Source organism: Neodiprion lecontei, chromosome 3 (genome assembly GCF_021901455.1).
Source record: "Neodiprion lecontei isolate iyNeoLeco1 chromosome 3, iyNeoLeco1.1, whole genome shotgun sequence".
In the NCBI taxonomy this organism is placed as follows: Eukaryota; Metazoa; Arthropoda; class Insecta; order Hymenoptera; family Diprionidae; genus Neodiprion; species Neodiprion lecontei.
This window is the reverse complement of record NC_060262.1, coordinates 32,603,710-32,630,475: the sequence shown is the minus strand read 5'-3', so window position 1 is coordinate 32,630,475 and position 26,766 is coordinate 32,603,710. Positions and strand designations below refer to the sequence as shown.

General features: G+C 42.1%; 1 protein-coding gene across 1 annotated transcript; it reads left to right on the top strand.

Annotated features, from left to right (window-relative positions):
* The first annotated feature begins 6,409 nt into the window (after positions 1 to 6,409).
* Positions 6,410 to 24,574, top strand: LOC107220163 (nose resistant to fluoxetine protein 6-like). Its single transcript, XM_015658632.2, has 12 exons — positions 6,410 to 6,875; positions 10,612 to 10,814; positions 11,564 to 11,772; positions 19,763 to 20,025; positions 20,505 to 20,675; positions 21,359 to 21,452; positions 21,557 to 21,676; positions 21,744 to 21,909; positions 22,883 to 23,058; positions 23,147 to 23,276; positions 23,355 to 23,672; positions 24,300 to 24,574. The coding sequence occupies exons 1-12, from the start codon at positions 6,410 to 6,412 to the stop codon at positions 24,423 to 24,425; spliced, it is 2,442 nt and encodes an 813-aa protein (XP_015514118.2). The 3' UTR covers positions 24,426 to 24,574.
* The last annotated feature ends 2,192 nt before the right edge of the window (positions 24,575 to 26,766 follow it).

Below are 26,766 nucleotides of genomic sequence, written 5' to 3'. Positions count from 1 at the left end.
TTATTTTTTGTATCAGCAGGTCTTACCTCATGGACTAACGCATTTCACAAATACCATCGTTACAGGCTTCAATGTTAAGTAAAGACGTTATGTTTCTTACACAGTATTGACGGAGCACGATGATAAGACCAGTAATCATTTTTCGAACAAAGTAACTTTTTAGTCAGCACCACTTGTTCATCGAAGTACAAAAACGCTATTAGTCACCAGTAATAGCTGAGAATTTGCTTCGGTAACAATTTACGTAGGTAACCCATTGTGCGGATTACCGATTACCCGAGTCACGCTGACTGCGACTTGATCGTTCGAGTAAGAAGGAGCGTGAATAATCAAATAACGCGCAGATGCCTTGGACGCTTACACACTTTTTTTGTCACTTACTTATTTTCACATCACTTGATCACTGTTGATCATGTGAAAGTGCTAGAAAAATTAGCGTCTCTCAACTTTTTTGGTTCGAGATTACAACGGTTCTTGTCACATCTCAAGGGTCGCACATAGGCTGCTCAAACTTCGCACTGGTTTTCTGTAACTTCGGGCGTACCTCAGTCATCGTCCCTGTTGAAAAATTGTGCAGTCGTCAAGTGTCATGCGGATGACCTATAAATCTGTGCGCGTTGTCCACCCTCTCGTATAGATGAACGTGTAGCAAGAATAAACGAGAATGTATTCTGCTCGGACTATCAATACGTTGAATACACGACTCGGATATTCGAAATCGTTGCACTTGGTATCCCTACCTCTTAGGTAAGTCTGGCGAAAAATGTTGCTCTTCATGTTAGGCTGACTCTTAATTGGCGCAAGCAGGTTAGGAGTATAAGAAACCGAGTCTACGTAACGCTTCGTTAGCTTAGGGCGAGTGAGCAAGCTTTTACGACTAACCTTCATCATCTGCTGGGCTCTTTTCTTGTTTTCTGGATTTTCGACTACTGCTCAATCGTATTGCCTGATATCACCGCAGTCGAGGATACTCGGTTGCGACAAGCGGTCAACGCGCGTGTGCGATTTGTCTGTAATGTCAGGAAATTATATCATATTAAGGTGTATTATGCAAGGCTAAAGTGGCTCAAAGTACAACAAAGGCCCAACTTTGTTATACTCTATCCTAATCTTACGCAGTTTTCCTCGATCAATAAGCACAGAATGTTGGTGAAACTCTGAATCATTATCTGTTACAAATTGCTCTGATTGCAAGTATAAACGGTGTACACATGCTAAACGAAGTTATACAAGCACAAAATACGTATACACAGGCACAAGAATGGCACTAAATATGGTTGGTTAATGACATTATTTCCAATTGCTGTAAAAATGTGTTCACTATGTTTCTATATCACGTGTTACAAATAAAACTGTCGGATGACCGCTGTAACCCCACCTTATTTGCTACGCTGGCTTCTGAAACTTAATATGTTCTGGTCGACCTCCTTGGCCTCCACAACTTCCTCGGTTTCTGCCTTAGTCGGCGAAACTTTGCTAAACTCGTCTACCTAGGTTTCCGAGGCGAAAGATATGTCGGACATGCTCCTAGTCTGTATATCGTGGTCACCAGAAACAGTCAGTCTGATGTGACGGGATTTCTTTGACTTTGGTGAAACCACCCTGGCCTCCATATCTTTCTCGGTTACCAGGGTCACCTAGAGGTTCCAAATATCTTCTCCTATATGTTTATAGTTGATATTGTTACTGTATGCCAGCTTGATATTCGTGTAATTTATAAAGATAAATTGGCCTTGTACTCCGATCAAAGTCTGCTAATGTCAAGTAAATTTGTACGTCGAACACTTTCATCTATTTACTACTATTAAATCTACTATTGAATGTATCATCAAATAGATTTTTTCCCAGTTGTGCTTATCTATTTTCATGGTCGTGAAGGGTAATTTCTTGTGCCTATAGGCAGTCAAATTTGTAAAACAAACATTATCTGATGCTGCTTAAATTTGGAACTGAAAAAAAAAAACAAATACAATCGAGGTGAAAACGTAATGAGAAAAATCTTACACAAGTTTCGTGGGCATGCTCCTTTGCGCCCTGCGTATTAGTAATAATCAGCAGCGACAGCATAGTTTATGCAGACTAATGTGCTTTTGGCGGGGACGAAGGAGAGGACAATTATCTCTGGATCAGATAAATATTTGCAAGTGACGATATACTGTCTGTTCTTGGAAGCGATGGCAACTTGACTGGCTTTGATCACGAGAGCGGGATTCACGTCCGGGAAGTCATAGCACGATTGAAACGTGATCAGTGATCTTTGATACTGTAAACTTTCCTGAACTCGTCACGGGGAATCGCAAGCAAATAATCCTCAAGTACCTAATTTCAATATTTTCGGTACAAACGCTTGAAATTTTCTGTCATGAAATTCGTTATCAATGCGTGACAATCGTGCTACGGAAGTTTTTATTCATAGGCCTGAGAATCAGTTACGGTGAGAAGCAGATCCGAATTTATTTGAGCTTCTTACATCGCATCCAATGCCCGACTGACGGTGGTATCGATGAATTTCAAAATATATTCCTGGGACCACACTATCTTTTACGCACAAGCACATTTAACGACACTTTTTACATTCGAGGATTAGTTTTTCGACCGAACCACGACTTTTGTTATTGCAAAGGTCAAACCACGAGTCGAGTTGGCGGTTCATTCTGCGACGTATCGAATTTATTTTTGTAACGTTAGGTACGTAACGAGAATAGGGATCATATTCTCGAGCTCGAGATAAAAAGTTACTGTTCACCTCTGACCTCTAGCTATAATGGAAACTCTCTTTCAGTCCTGTGAAATCAGATCCAGCAAACCCATTGGACTGATTAACCTTTACCCTGTCACATGGGTTTTTTCGTGCTCGAGTGATTTCTTGTTATGTGTATGTTTTGTAAACTAGAAGGCGCTCCCAAATAAATAATTAAGTGAACTACAACTAGACGCCTCGGAGGACATGTATGAACTTTTTCAGAATTTTCAGAGCACTAAAAATAGCCAAAATATGGGTAAGAAGCGAAAGACTTCATGTGACAGCCAACGTATACTAGAAACCATATAACAAGGGTTAATTGAGAAGAATACGTTCGCCTTGCATTCCTTCAAATTTAACAAGCTGCTATCGATTCAACGCCTCTGAAGTGAAGTTCTTGATAATTTTATCGACCTTTAGCCGATAGATAGTTTACGTTGAACTAACGAGGCTTGGGTTTCGGAAACTTCAGGGTCAGGCTAGAAAACGAGCAGGCTTGGGTTGATCATAGATGAGCCAACCATGAGCAAAATGCCCACGCCCTTTAGGGTGCGTAATATACGATCGTGCCGGCACATCTTAAGCCCCCTGCACAAAAGGAGGTTTAAAGGGAGTTACTCTTGCGCTGGAAAGATTAGTCGTGGCTTAATCCGATGTCACAGCACGTTCACAGGTGAAGGTGAAACACCGATTAATATGGACCCTCGTGAGATTGATCATTCTCGGAATCTTAAACTTTTTGCGCAAGCGTCGCAGCTTTGATCAGAGACTAAGGAAGCAGAAAGCAGGCGTGGATGTACGCGACAAAAGTAGTAAATCGCTGATTCGTAAAGTGAAAAGGTTAACATCCGTTTTGTTAATTTTAGAATAACCGTATGACGACTCAATTTTGTGAGTTACCACAGGGGAAAAAATTGTATGCTTTAGTGAGCCAGAAAATTCTCCTATCCCGTCTTTCCTCACTCTTCGACTTTCACAAAATACGAGAGTAAAGTGTAGGATGGTAAAAAGTAAACGACTCCATGAAAAGAGAAAACCATCGGTGAAACGAAAGAGTAACAAGCGAAACTGTTGCTTGGGAAGGAGATGATTTGCGATATCGATAACCCATTCAACCGACGTTTGCCCGTCTCGATACCCTGTATGGGTCGTTGTTCTCCTTCCATCAAGAAACAATGTAATCTCGTGTTAAAGCCCGAGCGTCTCTGCAGGGTCGCGTGTAGACGATACAGAGCGATAAAGAGACGGTCTCCCTGACTAGCCAAGAGCAGTATCGATCATCGTGATTTGTACCCAACAATCGTCCAGAGTCTAGACACTCTTTCGAGGAATATTGAACACACTCGCAGCTTTTCCCCCGCAGACGTTACACCGCCCGTTTACTTGCAGTACTCAAACGGGATGCAAGCACATCACTAGTTCAGGAGACTCTGATTTACCGTCGGCCTGGCCGTGGGTCGATACTAAAGGGTGCGATATGTCAGATCCCTTAGGGTGGCGAAGCCGTGAAGCGATGGTACGATAAATTTAATACCGTCCTCGAGGCTCGAGAAGATAAGAGAAAAGTAATCTCCCCAGTTAACGATGCCGCATGTCGTGGCGAAAGATTCTTTGCCACATCCCTGGACACGGCTCCTTAGACACCAGCGAGTACGTCTAACGATACGAGGATAAGATAACGAGGATTATAACACCTTGCCACTGCTTCAATTGCGCGATCATCTGTTGACTGGGACTCCAATTTTTTACTTCAGTTTGGAAGCCACGACGATATGGACGTGGCATGACACCCTCAATTATGGGGTTTGGAAGTGAAATTGAAACTGCCGTAACGCAGGGAACTGTGGCAAATTTGTATCATTCGTACAATGAAATGTACACCTTGAATAGTTGAAATCCACTGTTGCTGTCAGGAGGTAAGACGATGTTATGCCATGGTGGAACGACTTCCCCCGTCCCAAGAAGAAGCGGGCAGGCAGCTGATCGTGAGCTTGGAACAGGAATACGAGGGACCGACTGACGTGGAATGTAGCTTATATATATCTGCCTCCCTTGAATCGCTGGTTTACTTTGTTAGCCCCGGCACGTTTAATCAACGGCGAATCATTTGTTTTTCAACACCGTCGAGACTGCCACTCCGGTTTGGGGTTGTGAGCTTGCGGATTATACAACAAACCGTGTAACTCCTGGTTAACGTTGTTCTTATCGCGAACGCTTAAATTTGATGGACGGGTTATGCAGACGAGTTTTCACGCACGGCTAAGCGTCGTTTCCATTTACTTATGATTCGTAAGCTTACAACACGAGTTTTAACTGGTATAATTCCTCCTATCTGTCGGTCGTTCATTCCTACCGTTGTACTAGAAAATATAATTGATATACCAAACTGCACCAACATTTTTTTCTACTTGTCGAATCTATCAAACCATTGCACAACATATTCTACGCTGATATTCTCATAAGGTAAATGTACCAGTTATTGACCCTGTCCCAATTATTGATCATTTTTGGTTGTATCTGTTTGATCCTTAGTTCTTATTAAGTAAAATTACCAAAAAATAAATTTGTAGTGTCTAACCCTATAGCAATTGGCTTTCGTCGTCGAGAAATTCACAATTTTTGCCGTCAGTTTCTATTTTTGAAAAATAAAAGGGTCAATAATTAGGTCTAAGCGTGTCAATAACTGGTACACTTACCTTAACTGGTTCGGCCAAGGGTGATTTCATAATATTGCACTAGATTTCCTCACTCGACTACTGCGGTATAATAAATAACATCTTTTGACGTTAGAGAAACGGAGCGTCCGTATTACTTGGTTTGCTGGACGTAGCGCCGCATCTACGTCATACCTGCAAGCGGTGTACATTTCGCTTCTAGAGCATAGACTTGCGGAGGAAGAAGGTGGCGGAAAAGTCTTAATGCTCACAGAAGGCGAGTTCTTAAGGAAACTGTGCTGCAGACTTGAGAGAGAGAAATGCATCTATGCAGGGGAAGGGGAACGGCTTGGACCGATGCAACTGCATGTCAGTGCGTTCGATGCAGTGCGTATGCTATAACCTGCACATGCAGTTCAAGTAAGACTTTCACCAAATCATTGGCACTGTGTCGTTTTTCGCGTTAACATCCAATTAGTTAGAAGCGAAACAATAATCTCACCGCGAAGCAAGAACCGATTGTTTGTAAAGTGAGTTCATTGAGAAGAGATGACATCCCGCCTGAAGCAGTTCGTCGTGGAATTACCCACGTCAATGAACCAAAGACAATAAAATACTGGTTACAAGAAAAGTAATTCAGTGGTGAAGAAAATAAAACTTGAATTAAATTGGATTTAAAAAATTAATTACAGCGTGGAGTGTTCAAGAGGAACGCGTTAAGTAGATCTCGAACGTACACCGAGTAACTCTGAGTAATTTAGATGCGCGGGTGAGAATAATTGCGGTAACGGTAGAGGGAATATAGAAACACCTGCCTACAAGGGACAGATACTAATAACAAGTTTTTTTTGATTTTTTTACGCGAACATTGCAGCACTTGATGCGCGAATGAGAAAATTGCATGACGACAATGAATTCAGTGAAAATTTAGAAAGAGGAAATTGATCGCGTGCTTGGGAATCGTGGAAAACTATAGAGTCGATCGGCAGAAGATCTGCGGCTGGAAAGCAAAATGATGGCTCTGTTGAAAAACGCCGTGTTGCTGTTTGTAGGGTTTCAATGCGTCGCGATAATTTTGACGGAAAATGAATCGAACATATTACGACTCAGTAAGCCTGGTCTGACACGCTCAATTTCACCGGAAACTCCAAGCTACAATTCATCGAAAGACTTTACGGAAACAGCTGACGTGGTTGTCGATAGGAAACCGTTGGTGGGATTTGCTAAAAACAACCCGGAACTAGACTGGAAAAAATACCTTACGATAGCCGAGAAAGACGTGAAGATAGACAGGGATTTGGATCTGGATTTCATGGAGGAGAAATTGGCTAAAACGGCGAACAGCATTCAGTGGCTGTCAGATCTTTACGATCCTTTGAAATGGAAAAAGATCCCCGGGAAATTGAGTGAAAATTGCAGAAGCGACATGGATATGTTTTTACACTCCCTAAGGAACGGCAGCCTCTGGGCTGCCAAAAGTAAGTGAAAAAAGTTTAACCGTTCACACGTTTTTTTCTCATCTCTTTGTTCTTTGAGTCAGTGAGAATCGACATTCAGGCAAATTTAATCAATTGATTGCCACAGGTATTGTAACGAAGTTTCTTGTCGCTCATGTTTCATCGGTACAATGATTATCCGAACTAATAAGCTACCATTACCTGTTCGGTCAGACGTGAAACGGACATTGAGACACTGCAATGCAATGTGATGAAACATCAGGGTGATTTCAAGAAGCATTACTGCCTCACACCAAGGTGTAATCGGTCCATTAACGTTTCATCAATGTCTTTTTGTGTCATCCTATTCGATAGTTTCGATTGCATCAAAAGACGAGGGCAATAATCTCTGAACGACGCCTTGCGTTCCGCTTTGAATCGCTTTCAACGGTTACACAATTCATTCTTTACTTAGGAACGTCAGAAGATCACCACTTGACCAGTCACTTGACGGTTACACGTAATCGAAATTACAGGTTGGTTGAACGGTTGTTAAAAATGACGTGAGTGATTATATGTTATTATTCCTGTCCGCAGGTTTGTGCAATACGAACTTTTGAGTTGGAGGAAATCTTCGTCAATCTCATTAAATTTCCGCAAGCCTGGCTTCTCTTCTTGTTCGTAGGGAAAGAACCGCCATTGCCGAGTTCCTCACTGATTCGAGTAATTATTTTTATGGTCCAGTTATTCGTTCGGATGATGAAAGAAAAACGGCGCGGAAAGGAAACGGAAGAAAGCAAGAGGGGAATTTGTTTTCTTTCTTTTTTCCCAAAATGTATAACACGCGAGGGAAAGGAGGACCGTTTCGGGGGTGGAATGTAATATTGGTATTCCGAAGGCCTGGAACTTGGAACACGTTGCGATAGGGTCGAGTTATGCATAGTATAACAGAGAAAGTTTCGTTGCACTTTTAGCCGATCAGGCTGTGCAATTTAACCCAGTTAGATCCGCGGCTCGATGCACGTCCTGCAATTTGACGGACGTTTCAATTCAGTACGGCGAGTGAATATCAAAGTTATAACGAATTCAAACGGGTGGAGGGACTTGGTTTTATGAGTTCGAGAGTGCTCGGGCTAAATTTAATCAGAACTCGAGTAGTCAACGATCGCCGCTTCATTCGATCGATTTTCCTTCTGTCAGTACACACAACCAATTTCCCGATCACGGGGAAAATTCCCGAATGAATTCGCCGCGATTACTCTAACGGAGGCAACGCAACGAAGGGAGAGCGACGAACCTTTTGTCTTGCGTCATGCGAAAAATCGTTGGGGCGGTTTCGGAATCAGTCCGTAATAAGAGATGTCGACGAAATTCAGCAACGTGTGGTTTGCTTGGCAAGAAAAATACGTATATACATATATTCAAAGCCATTCACGTCGCTTCGTTTAATTTCACTTGCAGCTAAGTCGAAGGTTCACACTTTCTACACTCTGTGCACTTTTCAAATCAAGCGGAATTGCTAACCGGTAATTTTACGTAACTGGCAATGAACTCTTGGCAAGAGAGGCCTGCCAACTTCCCAGCCGAGCTTCACGCGGATACTTGGTATCGAATTTCTACGTCAACTCTACGCGGTTACTCGCATGCATCTGTAGCTGTTTACTGATTCCGCAAAATAAATGTCGTCCAGATAAAGTATCGATCGCCGATTGTGTTATGCGAGTTTCTGAGGTACTGATTAATCGGAAAATTAGCTGGTTAAGAATCGGTTGTGAGGCAAAAATTATTCGGAGACCAAAATATATAAGAATTGAATGAAAAAAAAAAAAAAAAAATTGAAGACAATCCTTTTCGACTTGTGTCAACTCACAGCAATTATTTGCTTGATTTTGGTATTTCCATCGAAACATAGTGTCACCTAGAAAAAATATTCTACTAAATGCGTTTGCAAATAGATTTTGATAAAAAAAAAAACACAAATTTGTCTCCGAGTGTTTATACCTACGGTGGCCTTTTGTTAGATAAAAAAGTTTCAAGTCATTTAGCAGTTGCAACTTTTTATATGTTTGCCCGCGAACCAGCTGGCAGCTGGTCAACTCGATATCTTAGTTCGATAGTTTTTAATAAACGAGAAAACTTTTCAGATAACTGAAAAGATTCCCTTCTAGAATATTTCGAGTCGGGCAAAACGCTCGGCTATGTATTGGCACACAGCCGGAGATTATTGGAGAAAATAAGGGTGGAAAAAGGCGCGTATAGAAGAGTCAGATGTTGCATGAGTATCGACGGAAATCTCGATATAGGCCAATGTATACATGCGCTAAAGGATGAAATTCGCGAGTCTCTTCGCACTCGCTCACTTCTGAAACAATCGTCACGTATCTGCACGAAGAAAGTGTCATTGTTATTTTCACCTCGTACCAAATACACCTACTTCGAAGCGTCGATATGGCGCAAGCTTGCGCCATTTATCGTCTGCTGTAACAATTTTGATTGTGAGTCGTGCAAACATGATAGCAACAACTTGAAAACAAGGTTTATGAATTTCGTCAATTTGTTTTAGCGTGTCTAAGGTTTTGGTGTGAAAAATGCGAGAACGGCTAGACAGCTGCATCCCAGAAAAAAATTAATGTCGATTTCTTTTCTTATTTTTACATTCGCGGTGGGAATAGCTGGTGCTGTATCTACGTTAATTTCCATATCAGAGACGGTAGGATAGTGAAATTTATTCGCGCGTATATCCCATTTGATATAAAAAGGTAGCCTCATCATACACGTGTGTTTATGCAGCCCCCGAGAGGGATATAGCATGAAAAACGGGACTGCAAAGTTTTTGGAGTGATATTAAACGGCGCATAATCAAAGTTCTGAAGGAAAGGCGAGCCTTGAAATTCTTTTATTAAAAACGGAGTGATAGATCAGTGTGAATCGCTTTAAAATGGTGATTTTTACCACTTCGCGTTGTCACGTATAATAATTATTATTATAAATTTCTCTACGAGAATTTTGTTTCGTTATAATATGTCTATTTTTTTTTTAAATAAAACTGAGACCGTCGATAACGTTAATTAGAAATCACGGAAACGAAATTTGATTCGGAAATTTTTTTATTCTACAGTATTTTGCTCCGAACTATGACGCGTTACTTTTGGAAGCGAAAATTCAGACGCCAGTCTAGTAAAAGCCCATTTCGCTTATCCAAAAGTGCTTCGTACGTCTTGGCAAAGCTCGTATGAATGATGATATGAGTGGTCGTACGTCGCGGTACGTTTTTGAGGTTTCTCGAATGAACGTGAGATCAGGGCTGAAGGCTTAACGGCGCGTTACATTTATCGAGACTTTTTCTTTTTATTATGCCGTGAAGCAGCCCTAGAGAAATGTTATCACCTTTATCAGATGGTGAGAAAAAAGTAGTCCTTCTATTTTGTAAAAATAACGGGAACAGTTGAGAACTCGTTAGAATCTACGGGAGTAATTACCAGAAATGAAAGGGGTGAAACTTTTACCGAGTGAATTAATTTTATGGTGTGAAAGCGCGGTGAAACTTGAAGCGAAGGGTAAATATACCTATGTACATGCATATATATATACACATTGTTTGGACAAACTCAAATCAAGACGGTAAAATTAGCAAAGTAAATTATTCTTAAAACGAGGTGCGGAGCTGAAGTTGGTGCCGGGAATGTATTCGTTCATTATGGAAATTCTCAGGATTTTTGCTTGCTTTTCATTCTCTTATTTCCTACCTGTGTTTTTTGTTTTTCTCTTGCTCTCACAGTGTCTGACGCCAGTGGTCGTTACTCCTCCCAGTTCCACTTTGGAAATGATTTTTGGCTCGGCTCGAGCACTCTCTGCAGAGAACTGGACAACGCGGACCGAGAAATTAAGTCTCCCGGTCAGCCCGAGGATTCCCCTCCGTATCCCGTGCAATTTTACGTCGCCCGAATGTACTTGACCTTGCCCACCGATCTCGCATCCTCGGTAAGGAAAAAAATCTTCTTTGCAGCAACTCGTAACATCGATATGATACTACACGAATACCATAAGTTATCCCGTTTGGTTTTATGCTCTGGAATAAAATACAATCTCCCCAAATTTCTAGCTCCGCGTAACTACAAACAAAATGGAGATTAAATTTCAGCAGTGTAATAATAATCTCAAATGACTTTGAGCCCTGAAATTTTCCCGTTGATACTCATTCCTAATCGGCAGGTTTACGAAGGAAATAAAAATTGCATGAAACTTTAAGAACCTACGAAAGATTAACGTGGATCCATGATTCACCTCTAGCAGGAAAAAAGGTCGGCGGAGCCCTGACCTCATTTTACAGGGCTTGTAGATTGTTAAATAAAATAAAAGCGAATTAAAGAAGAACATGAAAAGTAAAGGTAGAAAAAAAGTTGCTTGAGCAGAACCATGGTTGTGAAATATTTTGTTGGTCAAATAAAATCACATGGTTGATACGCTGAGATTTTTCAAAATTTACTCAAATACTCTGTTTATCGGTATCCCCATCGCCCAAAAGCATTATACTCGAAGAAGGCAAGGAGTTTGAAATTTACGAAAGAGCTCTCAGGGAGGCTTGGGAGAGACTAAACTGAACGTTGAAGAAGGCTAAAATAGAGCATTACAATTTCTTACCACGTCAAATATTTCGGGTGAACCGTAAAATTTCAGACTCATACGACCATTCCGTCTCTGCAATAAAAATCTCTAATCTCTTTCCGCAGACCCGTCAGATTTTCCTTGGTCTTTGTCTACCTGGATCCTGCAAACGCGTCTCTGTAACCTCGATGCTGAGGGCGACTGCCGACAGAGTCGAGAGGGAGGGAAACCTGACGCACAGCTCAGCAGGTCCGAAAATTCACATCGCCAAGGTGAAGTCTGTTCCGGCGAACGATTACTCTCCCTGGCTGGATCCGAAGGTGCACATCTTGTCGTAAGTAGAAGGACCAATCGCGGCCACTCCCATTTCCGGTAAGCCTCGAGGCTGCTGGGATTCATTTCACGTCGCAAGACACGCTCCGTTCTGCCACACCATCTTTACTTTCACGTGAGTTCCGGCCCACTGATCACTTGCTCGATTCAAACCCGCCTGAGCTTTAAAAAAAAAAATTTTTTCCTCCCATTCCTGTAAATTCTCAGTGCAAGTCACCGAACAACCTTCCCATAAATTTTTAGCAATATAAAAATGTAGTTTTGCAAATCGTGGTTGGGATGATCGCGAATGCTCGACGATTTGCGTGGAGGTTCGTTTGATGTATTTTTTTTTTTTATGTACTCTGTTTCGCAAAATAATAACATTATATTCGAGCTACGGGAATAAATTGGCACAGCTGGGTATAACAGAAGTCGGAGCAGTAGTTCGTAACTGCGACTAACCGCGAATATACCAGTAATGGTAGTTTAAAACCGAGGCGTTCTATTAATTGTGAATAAACTTTTACCCTGAAAACATTGCGGCGTTGTGCATTTTCATCCCCGCAATATACCCCCTTTGTAATAATTTACGGATCTGGAGAGTGTATTATACCTATATTGCGGTGGTGGAATGTCCGAGGGAGTTTTTACGGGGTAGAGATTTTTTTCCCGGAAATAAAAAGGGCAGTGAATATCGAGGCTACTCGAATCCCGCGCTGATGCGGTAACGCTGATCGCAATAAAGCTGGGGTTACTGTTCCCACTGCCCCTTTATACGGATACAAAATTTACGAAGATCGCATTTTCATGACGGCTATCTGAGTTGGAGTTGTAACATTCGGTTTGTAGTTGCTCACTCCATTTTTTATACGTTCCTGATTGTTTGCAGCTTCTTTCTTCTTTCACGTCTCGTTGTGTATAGAACAAGCGCGTGGCTGCGCTAAATGGATACAAGTCGTAAATTTCCTCTCCCCAGGATTAAACAGGAAGCTGTCCTAATGCCCGTTTCAGGTTGTAGAGACGACCGTGAGTACTCGGGTCTTATCGATGCTGTGCTTGCAAGCTTCCTCAAGATCTAAATTAATTTACCTAGGGATTCAGAGACGAAACGTAGTGGCTGTCTGGTACGAGGACGAGGTACCTTGTACCTGGTCGGTGGATACGTGAGGCGCGATGTAATTGTGACAGCGTACAGAGATACTCTTCAAAAATCTGCTCCCTTCAGGCCAGCGAAGTCTGTTCAGCTATCTTTATTACGAGCTTCCGTTACTTGAGAAGTACATTAATTTTTAACGCGCTGCTTCACCGCGAGTGAACAAACCGCGTAAAATTACTCCGCGTCTCGTTGCCTGGTTTTTGGGTAAAAAGAAACCAAAAACACACGATAAGATGGATTGCGCTAAGCTCCGGCACCTCAAGGACTTTCGATTATCTCGTGTTACCACCGCCTGTGCGAAGACCCGTTTGTTCGCAACAACTTGTTAACCGAACACTCGGAGGAGCCCACTGACCCGGTTTAAGTGGGAAAGCCAAAGACTTCTCGACGTCGTCTCTTTTCGCGGAAAGTGAGAGAGACTGGCGATGCTTTCGCTTTGAAATATTACGCGTTAAATAACAATCGGTGTTGTAATATGTGGAAGAAAAATGAGGGTGATAGCTAAACGTAGAAAAAGCGAGCTAAACGCAGGAAGTATTCAGAGTGAAAAGAAGGAAGCGGTTGGAATTAATTTCCACCATTCCGTTACGTTAATCATCGGAAAAACGCGAGAGAGTGAAATTTCTCTGTGATACTCGTTACAAGTCTGACCATGGATTCGGTATAAGATGCACTCAGGCATGTGCCGCAGGTATGAAACGTCTTTCAACTTTCTTTCCTCGCGGATTTGCGAGCTTCAACTTGCGCAAGGTACCGCAGCACGGTTACGTTAGTCTTTGTCGGGTGAGGTGATCGCCTGTAGTACTTTCGGGGAATACGGAATTACTTTGGCTGCAGGTTTATCCGGGATCGTCTGGCGTCCAGACGGATCGACCAAAGCCCCGGATGCATATTTTCATAGACGGTGACTTGGGTATGATCGGTAGGTAGTATAATCCATACTAGATGTACGCTGTGTATGGAATTTCCATGCCTGGGGAAAGTAGCGAAACGAATCTACAGATTGGACATTATTCGCAGGCGAAGACTCGAATGAAGTCAACTTAGAAAACTTTCGAAAATCATGACCAAAAAACTGGACATTTTTGACATTATCATAGAGTCTGTAACTCGATTACTTCGAATTCTCGGCCTATTTATGTCTATAAAATACTTTATTCATTGATTTGTATTGAGAATTCTACAATGAACTCCGTAGCTGAAGAAATTGCGAGTCACTGGTGCTCCATATTTTAAACTTTATTCAATATAATCCCGAGACACAAACTCTTGCAGGTAAACTTAAAGGACTTTCTTGCCGCCGTAAAAAAGCCGATAGAATCCTAGTTACTTTCGAAGATTAATGGCATATATAATGGCAATATTCACGTTCGACGTGGTGTGAATATTTGGGAATTTAGGGATGACATTTTTTTACAGAAATTATAGGTAGATATATTAGATTTGAATTCTATGGGTGCAAAGAGGAGATCTAAATACAGCATACCTATACAAATAATCAATGGGAAGATGGATGAAGCCGGGACGGAGAACATTGCGAACGGCTAATTTCCGTATCAGCGAAATTCTACAGTAAGCATTCCTCGCGAGATGAAACCGGACCTCGAATATTAGATACAGCCACGTATCTCACACTTGGTATCAAATTTCAACCGGATCCAAATTATACTCGATGCCAACAAGCCTTGGTGCGGTTCCATCCATGGAAGCCTCAGGCTTACACGGATTGCAAATGCAGATATTGGGGGGCGTGAGGAATTTTTAAGAAAAGTTTCGGGGGTAAAAAACTGAAGACGTTGAGCACAGCGCGAGTAAGTTTAAAATGCAATCGATCCGACGAGCAGCTGTATTCCATCGTTAGGAAATTTGCAAGTATAAGTCAAGTTGAAAACCATACGATTGTGGAAAGTTCTCAGGTCGATATGAAGGTACACGATATTCTTGCTACATGTTTGCTTTCGATACAACGAAAAATAATACTTGCTACTTCAGCTCGCAAAATCTCTGTTTGTAGTAAAGTTTAGTCGTACCTAGACGTTTCATGAAACTGAGACAATTTAAATGGTCTCAAAGTGTATTATCTACATTTTGCTGAAAATTAAACGAGGATTATAAACAGTTGTTAAAAAGGAATTTAAACTTTGAAATTACGCAAACCTATAAATATGGTGAAGGTTACTCGGTCGTACAGTTTGCCAGTATAATATATAGGTATAAAAGTGAATGATATGTTGTTAAATAATTCAACTTTATGGCTAATAGAGTTAACACAAAGCAGTGCAAGCACAAAGACAAACAAGCCGATGAGTTAACGAGAAACTTTCGGCAGCTCGGGACTCTTAAGCCCCCGTATAATGTTGAGCCAACTTGATATACTATGACAGATGAAAAAATTTTGCGCGAATTGCCTCTGAGTGACGACGCGGTGTAAATTGTCAAATGAACGAACCGAAATGAAGAGTTTAAACGAGCGAAAAGCTACCGCGCTTTGAGGAATCGCGACAAAAGCTCCCAGTTGTAATTACACTTCGCGTTTGTGTTCCGCTTTACTCTTTCGTAGGTCGGAAATAAATAACGCGATTACTTTGTGCCCGGTTTAAGCTTGCTTACTGGATAGACGGTAAAGCTTTGCAGTGTAAGAATCGAGTCCTAATTACACGACGACGCAACTCCGTACTTTGCAGTTGTATTAAGTTTTACATAACAACGACGGGTACTTTGAAAATATGCCTCCAAAAATTTGGTGAAAAACAAATCACTGCAATAGGTACTTTTTACCTACCGAATACACCAATTTGTAATTCTGTAACGTGTAACTACACGCTGAGATTACATGTACTGAATGATTTATGTCTGAAAGTAGGGTTCGCATAAATATCCAACGTATTAACTCCGTCAGTAAAAACAAAAGCATTGTACCTGCCGAGGGGTGAAGAAAATGAAAAATACAAAATGATGTGCTCTCCTCTCAGCTCTCTCTTTCACTTTCTTTTTCTCGGTTCATTTACAGACAATTAAACAATCCCACACTTTCGTAAAGCGGCAACATTGTGTGTTTCCATCATTTACTTTTTTATTTTCAACTCCTGTACCTCCCGTCGTATAATTATTCATTTATGACGACTCACTGAAAAATAAACTGCTCCCGTTATAATTTTTGCATGATATTGCAAAGTTCTCGGTAAAATATCTCGGTTAATGTGAAGCAGCTCTCTAAAAAGTCGTTTATCATTCATTTATCAAAGGTAAATATATCAATCAGAGAAAATTGTGTTTCAATTTACGGCGTATGATCGAATTCTTAACGCGTTATCAAACACGTTAAAACTATGACCGGTAGGTGAATGTGATTCACCAGATATGAAAGTTGAGTAATTAGATGCATTTACTCGAGCCGTGAACTCATCTGCATCGGGAAAACAGTTATAATACCGAGTGCAACGTACACGGAATCAGCAACCATTCGCAATCCAGTTATCGAATTGCGGAGCGCGGGTTATTAACGATGGCATAACAGTTGCCTCGGTTCAAGGCAGGCTACAATCTATGTTCCAGATTCAAGACGAATGTCCGTTTCACTCAGGCAATGCAGTGTGTGTGTGTGTGGGTGTGTCACGAGGGAGCTTCAGGCTTAACGTGAATGCATTTAATCACTGCGGTTATAACTGTTCGAAATTGGCGCGAACCGATTACGTTTATCGATCGCAAAGTTTGAAGCGAATGCCAAATGACGGGCTCTCGTATTTCGCTAATTTCTCCGTGTCAAATTCCTGCAATAAAACGAAAAGTTCGAAGAATAGACGGAAAGAACAGAATTTATTTTGTCCGAAAATGGTAAAGGGACAACTCGTGACGTCATGCATAGGCAGTTCACAGCGAAGGGTAAAAATTGCGGCTGTGAATCCGAACCGATCCCACGGAACATCGATGAGACAATCAGCGGTAAATGGAGTTAGCAAACATAACGCAGGCTGTCGTGTCGACGTTGAAACACAGAGATTATCCTTTATCCTTGCAACTCGATGACTTAACAACAAGCGTTTACTTCAGGCTGCACTTATTGCTTACACCTAGCTTACGTAAACGCGTAATAGAAAGCCTATACTGCAGATCGTATGCACTCGTGAAAGTCCAGTGCTGTCCAGGATAGCGCGGTATAGCTCTCAAGTGCATTCCACGCAATCATTCGCACAGACAGAGATTTAATTCCAAACGAAGAGCCAAACGTGGTGAAATTCTTTCATCATGGATGAAAAAGTCGTGCACGCTGTGACTGTGAAACGTTTGAGAGAATATGCAGATTTTATGTAACACTAGCGTAGCTAGGTCAGTATGATTTGAAATTCTTTAACTCTACACACACTGCATATATATGCCCTAAAGGGTGTTGCATCTTCTATTTTTTATATATAGTATGCATATTATGTACGTTGTACATGTGACCGCAACAGCTTTTGGAAAAATATTTTCTCGGTGTTGATGCGAGAGAGAAAGCGCGGCAGAAAATTTCTCCCCTATAAAACAGACACGATTCGTCTTCTTTTATTTTACATAGTAATACACTTTTAGTACCAATATATAAGTAATCTTTTACTGGTCGATTGCCTACATTTTGCAGCCAGCCCCTCGGTTATCTGATTCGTTATTCTCTGTACAATTGCTTTGGCAGAAATTCATCAACTTATTTTTCGCTCGTCGCTCGAGGAGGAGAGAAAATTACTCGTGCAACATCCCCGAAATGAATTTCAAATTTTTACTGTATCTTGGGTGGATGACTTGGTAGATGTCTGCAGTACCTGTGTATTTGTGTGAAAAGTCTCTAGTTCTATAAGATTTGCATGGACTTTGGTAGCTGATTTGAATTCCTTAGACTTAGAGTTTATTAGATTTTGCGCAAAATCGATAGGAACATTTCTCGGTTATTTCATACTCTTATATATCTACCAGTAAATTTTTCCTGCTTGTCATAAATTTCACCGTGATCAAATATCGTTGACGACATTCCTGCAAAGTGTGGTCGGTTATGGGCTTGTCGACATCTCCGTTTTATAAGTTTCTTATTTCAGAATTCGCGTGAATATTTCTATCCTGAAAGTCCTCGTAGTTTACGTATACATGCGGTAGACGATAGCGAACCTCTCATATATTTCACGCATCGTTACACAACTTTTATTCAACTTCACGTTGAAAATTCTCTGCGGGAATATCGCGTTTTAAAACTGTTACGACAACGTGGAGCTGAACTTTCGTATATTTGGCAAAACGTTTCACGTCTCATGCCTTTGTACATTCATTCTGCATGTATATTATAACTTGACAATATTTATCCGCTGATCGGTTTTGGATAAAAATTTTCACCCTTGTTGCGTGCATATCTCTGACTCTAGATAAGAGTAATCTTCAGAATATTTACAAGTTCATACTCGATTCCTACGGAGAATGAAAACTTTACGAAAACACCATGAGAGGAATATTTTTGCCCGAACATTTATCACTGGACATAGTAAATGGGGTGCGAAAAGTACGGATGTCTAAAATGGCACGGCAAGGGATGGGAACCGCTAAAACTTGGCCCTAAAATACTATAATTAACGGAGAGCCCGGTGTTCCATTGTCTCGCGAGGCTACCGCAGACTCACCGGCAGTCCGACCTGGGACCGAATTTTCCCTATCACGGTAGAACCCCGTGGCTAAAATTGTACGCTACAATATTTTTTACGCTACTTTAACAACGAAATAATTCATCGAACAACTGCGCCATCGCCAGCCTGAGCCAAAGCCCGAGCTAAGAATGTAATAAGGTTGGTACTCTGTAGGCGGGACGCGAACGAGGTGTCGTAAAGTCGGAGCCTGCACGAGCACTCTGGGACCTCGGAAAATTACAGTTTGAATCACAAGAATGCAAAAAGCCACCGGCAAGGGTGAAACACGTGGAGATACACGGCGGCGAAGAAGAACGGATTACGGTTGACTCGACGCCAATCTATCCCTATTTCTAATACTGATTACTATACTGATTATTCTATAACAGATATATAAGAGGTATCTACGGATTGGAATTTCGAATCATTCGTAAATAAAAAATGTCGCTTCTTTGACACATTTAAAGAAATCTACGTTTCAGAATTTTTCTCGACAAATTTTTGTACGAATAGTTTAGATTACTTTGTCATTTCCGTCAGACAGAAATGTGAAAGAAATCGACGGATTTGTATGATTTTTCTGTTAAAACTTTGAACTTTGACAAGATTGGCCAGTAATTAATTGAACCGAGTTGAACTTTTAGTCACTGTCTAGAATAAAGGTTGAACAGCTGCAGAAATTTTTTCCTACTGACATCTTGAAGTACGAGTCTGTTCAAATCCGTCAAAGAATGAGGCAGTTTATTTCCAAATGGTATGGAATTTGGACCCGTTGAATTCTGCGTGATTTCATACGGACCCATCCACATCTATATATTAATCGCGTATTGAGGCTGGAGAATGGCAGAAATTAGAGGTAGAGGAAGCGACTACTCCGAGAATTGTAACTCGGGGAGCTTTCACGGCGTAACACCGCCGTAATGCGATACCACCCGAATTGGCGCGGTCTGTCCAATCACGCGCCCTATGATCAATTTGGATTTAGTAATTTGAACGTGAAATTATCCGTCCAGTATGTGATCGCGGGTGAATCTGCAACTATAAATTGAAATTGCTTTCTTGGCGGGGTGTGACTTGGGTTTGTACGGATGGGAATACCAGAGCTAAATTCAATATCGAATCGTACCAGATATCATGCCCAGGTAGAAAGTACCAGGTGCTTCACGCATGCGGCACGGCTTATGGATACGTTAGGAATTTTTTATTTTTAGCGGCGTCGCGGGAGTCATACTGCTTTTGATGATACTGGCTACGGCATACGAATACAACGATACCCGAGGCCGTGAATCGGACGTGGAAAGTTCAGCCAGCGGGAATAACAACGAAAACATCAGCACGTATCCGGATAAAAATTTTCTGGACGAACGGCGAATATCTATCATTCAAGATACCAGCAAGGAGCTAATTGAGAAGACCGAGATGGAAAGAGAAGGGGCCGGCGAGCAGGGGAAGAAGGAAACTAAGCTTGAAAAAGGTACTCCAATCCCTTTTTCTTCAATCGCTATCATCGGGTCCGATTTTCTATCGACATTAGCAAGTCATCGGCAGGGTTCATGGTCGGACAACCTTGGCTTCTTCAAAGCAATTTAGCTGCGACCTCGGATAACCGATGGTAATGTTTGGCCAACCACTGCATCATCTTTCACGAGTGATGCCGACTTAAAGTTGGATGGATTGCTGCGGGACTCGGTTGGAATTCGTGGGATTTTGTTCTTCGTAAACATCGGATAAGCCCCGCCCTAAAACCCTACTCATCTTAATTGAATCTCAAGTAAATTCGGTTCGTAATTAGAAGTTTGAATGATCCCGGGCGAGTTCGTGATGAGCGATTCATAAGCCGCTGAATTAAAGTGGCGACCCAACGGTCTAAAATCGGAGTGAATCCGTTCGAAATTCATTACGACTGTAACAAAAATAGTGGATCGTGATACAGCTTTGTATATACTGTTACAGGTTTCTGGGTAAAATGCTTGATGGCTTTCAACCCGATCGCAAATGGTGGTAAAATAATTAGCACAGAACCAGCAGCGAGCGACAGTCTGACCTGCCTTCATGGATTGAGAGTATTTTCCTTGGGCTGGGTTGTGATGGTCCACACCTACTTACAAGTGTTCTCCATCGCCGGTAAGTGGGGGTCAGTAAGGGATCCGGGACTTCTGAGCCGCTATTAAGTAGTTTTTTCGCGACGCCTTCTGATCGCGAATCTGATTAATGGCTAGCGTAAAAAAGAACCCCATGTCTGCCTCCGGCATCGCCTTCCTTTCACGTTCTTTCGCAATGTCATGCAATTACACGAACCGTGACGGTATGGCGACCGTGGCGGAAATTTGAGGCTTAGGTATTGCCCAAATTCAGAGTCTTTTTAGGATGGGGTCAGATCCAGGTGCAAAGGTCGTTCGACGACCATGAAATTGATTGTAAAAACGACCCTACGAGTATTCAACATTTCAACATTTCGAGGAAAGTCGCTCTCAACTTGCTGGAGTTCAAGAGTCGGAAAGTTTTCAAATCTCCTGCCTTCGGCGGCGATGAGTGCGGAACGAGTTTCTCAGATATGTCGCGCGATGCAGCTTAAGATGTCTGTTATCACTTTCTCGCTTCCTGTCACTTTTCCGTTCTTTTTTTTCGCTGGTTCTCTTGAGCTGGGCACCCCGTCCTTACTTAAGAGGCGACGGATTTAAATTGAAATGGACGTCGGCTCGGATGTATAGTAGGCAAAGATGCTGCATCATTTTTTCAGGAAGTCGTAGGATAATTAGGGTCTTTCTTCTTACTTGAAATTTATGTGCGAATTTCTTAAATTCCAGAGAATAAAATGCTGCGTACGGTCACAGAGAGGAACTTTATGTTCCAAACCATAAGCAACGCCACGTTCTCGGTAGACACGTTCTTCTTCATTAGGTGAGTGAAAATTAGAACTAGCAGACGGTGTAACAGTCTTAATGGCCCAACGGCACTACCCGACCTTTTTACCCGGGCGTAATTTCACGTTCCAACTATTTCAGCGGCCTCCTGGTAACAGTGCTGTACTACCGATCACTGGGCAGCGTGAAAACGGACAAGAATCACTTTTTCAAATCCAGTTCCCTCAAGTTCCTAGTCATGATTCTGTACAGATTCATCAGGCGAGTTTGAAAATTCATTTCAACCCAATGAATGATCGAAATAAGCGAACAAACACTCTTTTTTCAGGTTGACACCAGCCTACTTGTTCGCACTGGGAGTAAACGAAGTTGTGATCAGACACGTTCAAGCTAGGACAGTGTTTTTCCCAGCCATCATGGATCACTTAACTTGCGAGAAGTATTGGTGGAGGAATGCTCTTTACCTAAATTCGCTTTACCCTCGGACGGAAATGGTTGGTTGACAGAAATATCTTAACCAAAGGCGCCCTGATCGGTTCAGCTTAAATTTGTCCCTCTGACGTTTGCAGCATATTTTGTCAATTCTATGCCCCAAGACAATGTCTCCGGGTCGGTGCGCTGAGAATTGGATTTAATTATTGAGGAACGATCCGGGGAAACTCTTATATCCGGGGTGGTTAGTCAGTGTGCTTCTTGGTTTTCGTCGGTGCTTATTCGATTCAAGACTAAAGCCTCGGTGAAAACAAAAGGTCCCGTAGTATTTTCTGGTATAAAAGAAGCCAGGCTCGTTAAAATTTTCCTTTCCGAGGCCTTTGAAATTAAATCCCTACGGCGCTCAACTAAATGTTCCGTAATTTGGCCACAGTTGATCAGCTAAATTCATGGAAAATTATTCAAAATCGAACTCCACAGTGGCACCGGGGTTCCGAGAATTGCAACTACTTAGTCGGTACTGCAATGTCGCTGACGGTTCATTCGTTAATATTCAGGACAGGGTGGAGTAATCAATCTTTCATTAGATATCGCTAATATTACATTATCACCTCTACGTGTATTAACCTTGCGGTCATCAAAATAGTCGGGTAACGCGCAGAGCGACGTCGGTGCAATTCGTGCGATTTTAACGTTCATCCGGAGTGTTGCGTCAAGTCGGGTAACAAGCTAACGACGTTTATAATACCCGCGGTAAAGCGACGTGTTTTATTTTGGTGTACACGTAACTCCACGTAACCTGACAAAGCCCCGACAAAAAGCAGAGATTTTACTCACCGTGCATACGCTTCATCCACATTTCCCATTCGAGAATGTAAAACGTTGACATTGCGCGGCGTCAATTTATTCAAGCGTTGCATTACTTTTTCTTCATCCCCTAATTAATCACCTGGGTCACTTCTGACCCAGATTTGGCGGTTGAAAGGTTAATTGCCAACGTGAAAGATTCACGTGAATATCGTTTGAAATTTCCAGTGCATGCTCTGGAGTTGGTACATGGCCAACGACACCCAGTTCTACGTATTGGGAATATTCCTGCTCCTGCTTTCGGTGAAGTATTTCAAGTTCGTGGCAGTTTCCGTAATTTTCCTCATCGTCTCGTCGTGGTTCACTACCTTCTCCGTCGCCTACCAGAACGACTACGTGGCCAGGCAAGTGAATAGCGCGGGCAGACACCACTCTTAGTCTATCGGCTCCAAGTGCCCCATTAAACTAATTTTATTCGATTTCCCTAATCAGAATTCAGGAACCGTTCGCCCTATTTGATGAGCTCTACGACAAACCATGGCTAAGGGCTGGGCCATACTTGATCGGCACCATCACTGGCTACATCTTGTTTAAAACCGACTGCGGCTTGCGAACACCTCTTGTGAGTCGAGTCGTTCGATATCCGGACATCCTGCAAACCGTCCGTCACTAGCTAATTCGTACCCTCTTTATCCGACAGTACGCCAAAGTGATCGGATGGCTGCTTTCCGCCTCCGTCATGTTCGCTGTCGTCTACGGCCTTTACCCGGGCAGCATCACGGTGACTTTGAGCTCGGTTTACGCTTCCTTAGGCCACACTGCGTGGGCTGTAGCAGTGGCATTCATGGTTGTACAATGTTGCACCGGATCTGCGCCCGTCGTAGACAGTCTGCTGTCGTTGAGACTGATGTATCCCCTCTCGAGACTCACTTACTGTGCTTACCTAGTCCACCCTGTCATCATGGTGATCACCACGGCACAGATGGACGGACCGATACATCTGCATAATGGGATAGTGGTAAGAAGAACGGACTCAGTGTCTCGGAGCTTTTTTTTTTACATCGAAATTCCTTAACGACGCAAGAAATCCTTCAAGTATGTTGCCTTTTTCAGTCTAGATTTTTTACTGCAAAAGTCAAAGACAGACGGGGTAATTTATAGCTGGGTGGTGCGTTACAGGCAATCTGCCAAGTAGTAGAAACGACTTGTTACAGGTTTCGGTTGTACTTTATCCCCTCACAGACTTTCGGAGCTCTAATCCAGGTTTTGTAAAATTTGCCAAATAACTTTATAATTATATTCAAGTTGGCTGGACTACTCTTCTTACCGCGCCATTTCGGGAATAATGCGATTTTCATAACCAGTTTTTCGGAGGAATCACATTCTGAAGTTATCGGGGGTAATTTCGTCCGATATTATACCCTCGCTACAAGAACGCAAAAACCCCTGCATGCCGTAAGCACCGCCCGTCCCATCGATATACGTTATACCTGTAATATATGAGTTCATTTGTCCCCCTTCACTTCACCTATACCTGAGCACGAACTTGTATGCAGAGCCATTGGATGCCCTCGCCTTTAAATATCCTGTAGATATGCGCGGCAATTTATGGATCCATCTAATTCAAAGTTCTTCGTCATTTCAGTTGATTGTCTATTTCGGAAATCTCGTGGCTTCATACCTGCTGTCTTTCTGCATTTCCATCGCCCTGGAGGCTCCGGTGGTCAATCTACTGAAAATAGCGTTTATACCTAAAAAGCGATCGAGGTAAAACATCTGTTAACTATTCAAATCGAATAACGTATGAAGAGAAAAAATACGGTGTGTTAGAAAATAGTTAAGATCCAAGTTTATACCTTGTATCCTGTAATAAGTAATTGTGCACGTAAGTCATTTATAATATTACGCAAACCTAGTAAACTCTGTTATACCGATGTGTGTAAATATTATACGTATATGACATCCTGAATAGAATCAATAAATATATGTGAAAAGTTAGAAAAACTGTAAGCTTTTACTTTGTTTCCAAGTTTTGGGGGACGAAGTGTTAATTTAGTGTAAAAATTTTTATTTATTTGTGCTTTTTCTAATTTCTTTGGCGTCCTGTTTCCTTGGTTTTCCAGCAGCAGAGGTACGTTGACAGAAGGAGAAATCAATTTCACGCGGGTTAATTCACTCTTCTCGACGATTGAAAATCGACCGACAAACGTAGCATAGCCTGCAGGCTGCTCTCACGTTAACCGAAATAATCTGGATTCATCGATGCGAAATGAAAATAATTTACGCTCCGGTGAAAAAACTAACGTTTGCCGGCGCTCTTTCGCGTTAATGGGGGTTGAAAAAATTCCGGTCATTAATGTTTTCCCGCCGTAACGACTGTAGATGTAATTACTGCTCCATCAAGCGTATAATTTCTACTTATCTGCATGCGCATCGACAGCCAAGGTGTTGAAAACTAAACACTCATATAGCGTTGGTAGGAAGCTCGGCACTTTGCCAGTATGATAATTCCCTTTGACGTGGGTTTCAGTAAAGCTAAATAGATACAGGCTCTCCTTTTAGCCGCCTTACAGCCACACACGGGATGAATTGTGCCCACGTTTATGTCTCGACGATAAGCCCGACGACGCTTATCGCGCCATCTGAGCCTGAGTAATGATTTATGCTGGATATTAGACCTCCCTGTAAATATGCGCTTTGAATTTGTCGCTGAATGAATGTGCGAATATTGCTTCCCGAGTCTCCGCACGAGTCTCAGAGCTTCCGAGATCTTAAGAAGCAGCTTTTCTCATATAACCAAAGCTGCATACTTTCCTCGATTTATATTAGATATGTCATAAGGTTTGTTCATTAAACGCACACCGAGCGATTTGTTCAAGCGAAGGAGACAGAGGAACGATCAAACGTCTCACTTCCGTAAGTACCATAATTCACTCTGACTGGTCGTCTGTAATGAATTCGGATATGAAGAATGACAGAAGGAACAAATTAAATATATAAACTTTTATCTCATAATGTTGAAAATATGAAATATAATTGTAATATCCAGCGTGCAGCGTCGCTATATTATTTGCCCTGGGTAAGCGGATGATTCAAGAAACATTGAAATCACCTACGGAAGGCGATCTTACTCAAGGTCGGAAATAAAACATCTGTCAAAGCAGACTTATTTAGCGACCCGGCAATGCCGTCCAAATGGTTCATTCCCTCCAGGCTTCCAGGGTAGATTTAACGTACGTACAATTACTCGCAGGCGTAGATGCTTCCGAAGGCTAGCTGCAACTCAGGCATTTTGTCTCGCGTTTCCGCCAAATTTCGCAAGAACAACTCTCAGCCCTTCCTTTCCCCCGGCGATTATGAAGCTATAGGGACGACGAGTTCAACTTCCGGTAAAACTCAAATCGGGTTTCTGGTGTTTCCTGATCTCGTGTCTTGACAACAAGCTAATTTAAATAGTCTGGTAAGCTGAGGACCTTCGAGTCCTCGAGTATTCGTACGATATCCACTAAATCCCATGATCCTACACGTGACCGGGTCAGAGAACTTTATTCCTACCTCACGAGAACATAATCTCAAGGAAACAGGCGTTTACCTGGTTCGCAGACACGAGCTGAACGTCGTGTCCTTTGTGATACCTCGATCATAACTTTTCACTATTCTGGAAGCCTTTCCCTCATCGAACTAAGCCCTGTGAATTCCCTCCTCTTGAACTTTACCTTTCCTCGAATTTCGAATAGATAGAAAATCTCACCGCCTCATACACCATGCTTCGCATTAATTAGATCTATCTTCGCCGTCTATCGGCGTCCTCTAACCTGCCCACATTTATCGATTGACTAATCTTTTCTCGACACAGCCTATCCAACTGCAGCTGATCTGCAGCTTATATAGCGCGATATACTCTCAGGGTTATAATCGTAGTCAATGGGGCATGCGCAGTTCCGTAAGCGACGGCAATACTAGCGATTGAAAATTTATAACGAATAGTATACTTTGAGTACTCGAATATCTTGAGCAATTGAAAAGTGACGGGAAAATTTTGGCGTCATTTATTAACAACCAGAAAGCGAAACTGTGATTTGGTTAGCTGAAACACCGTTTGACCTTCTTCT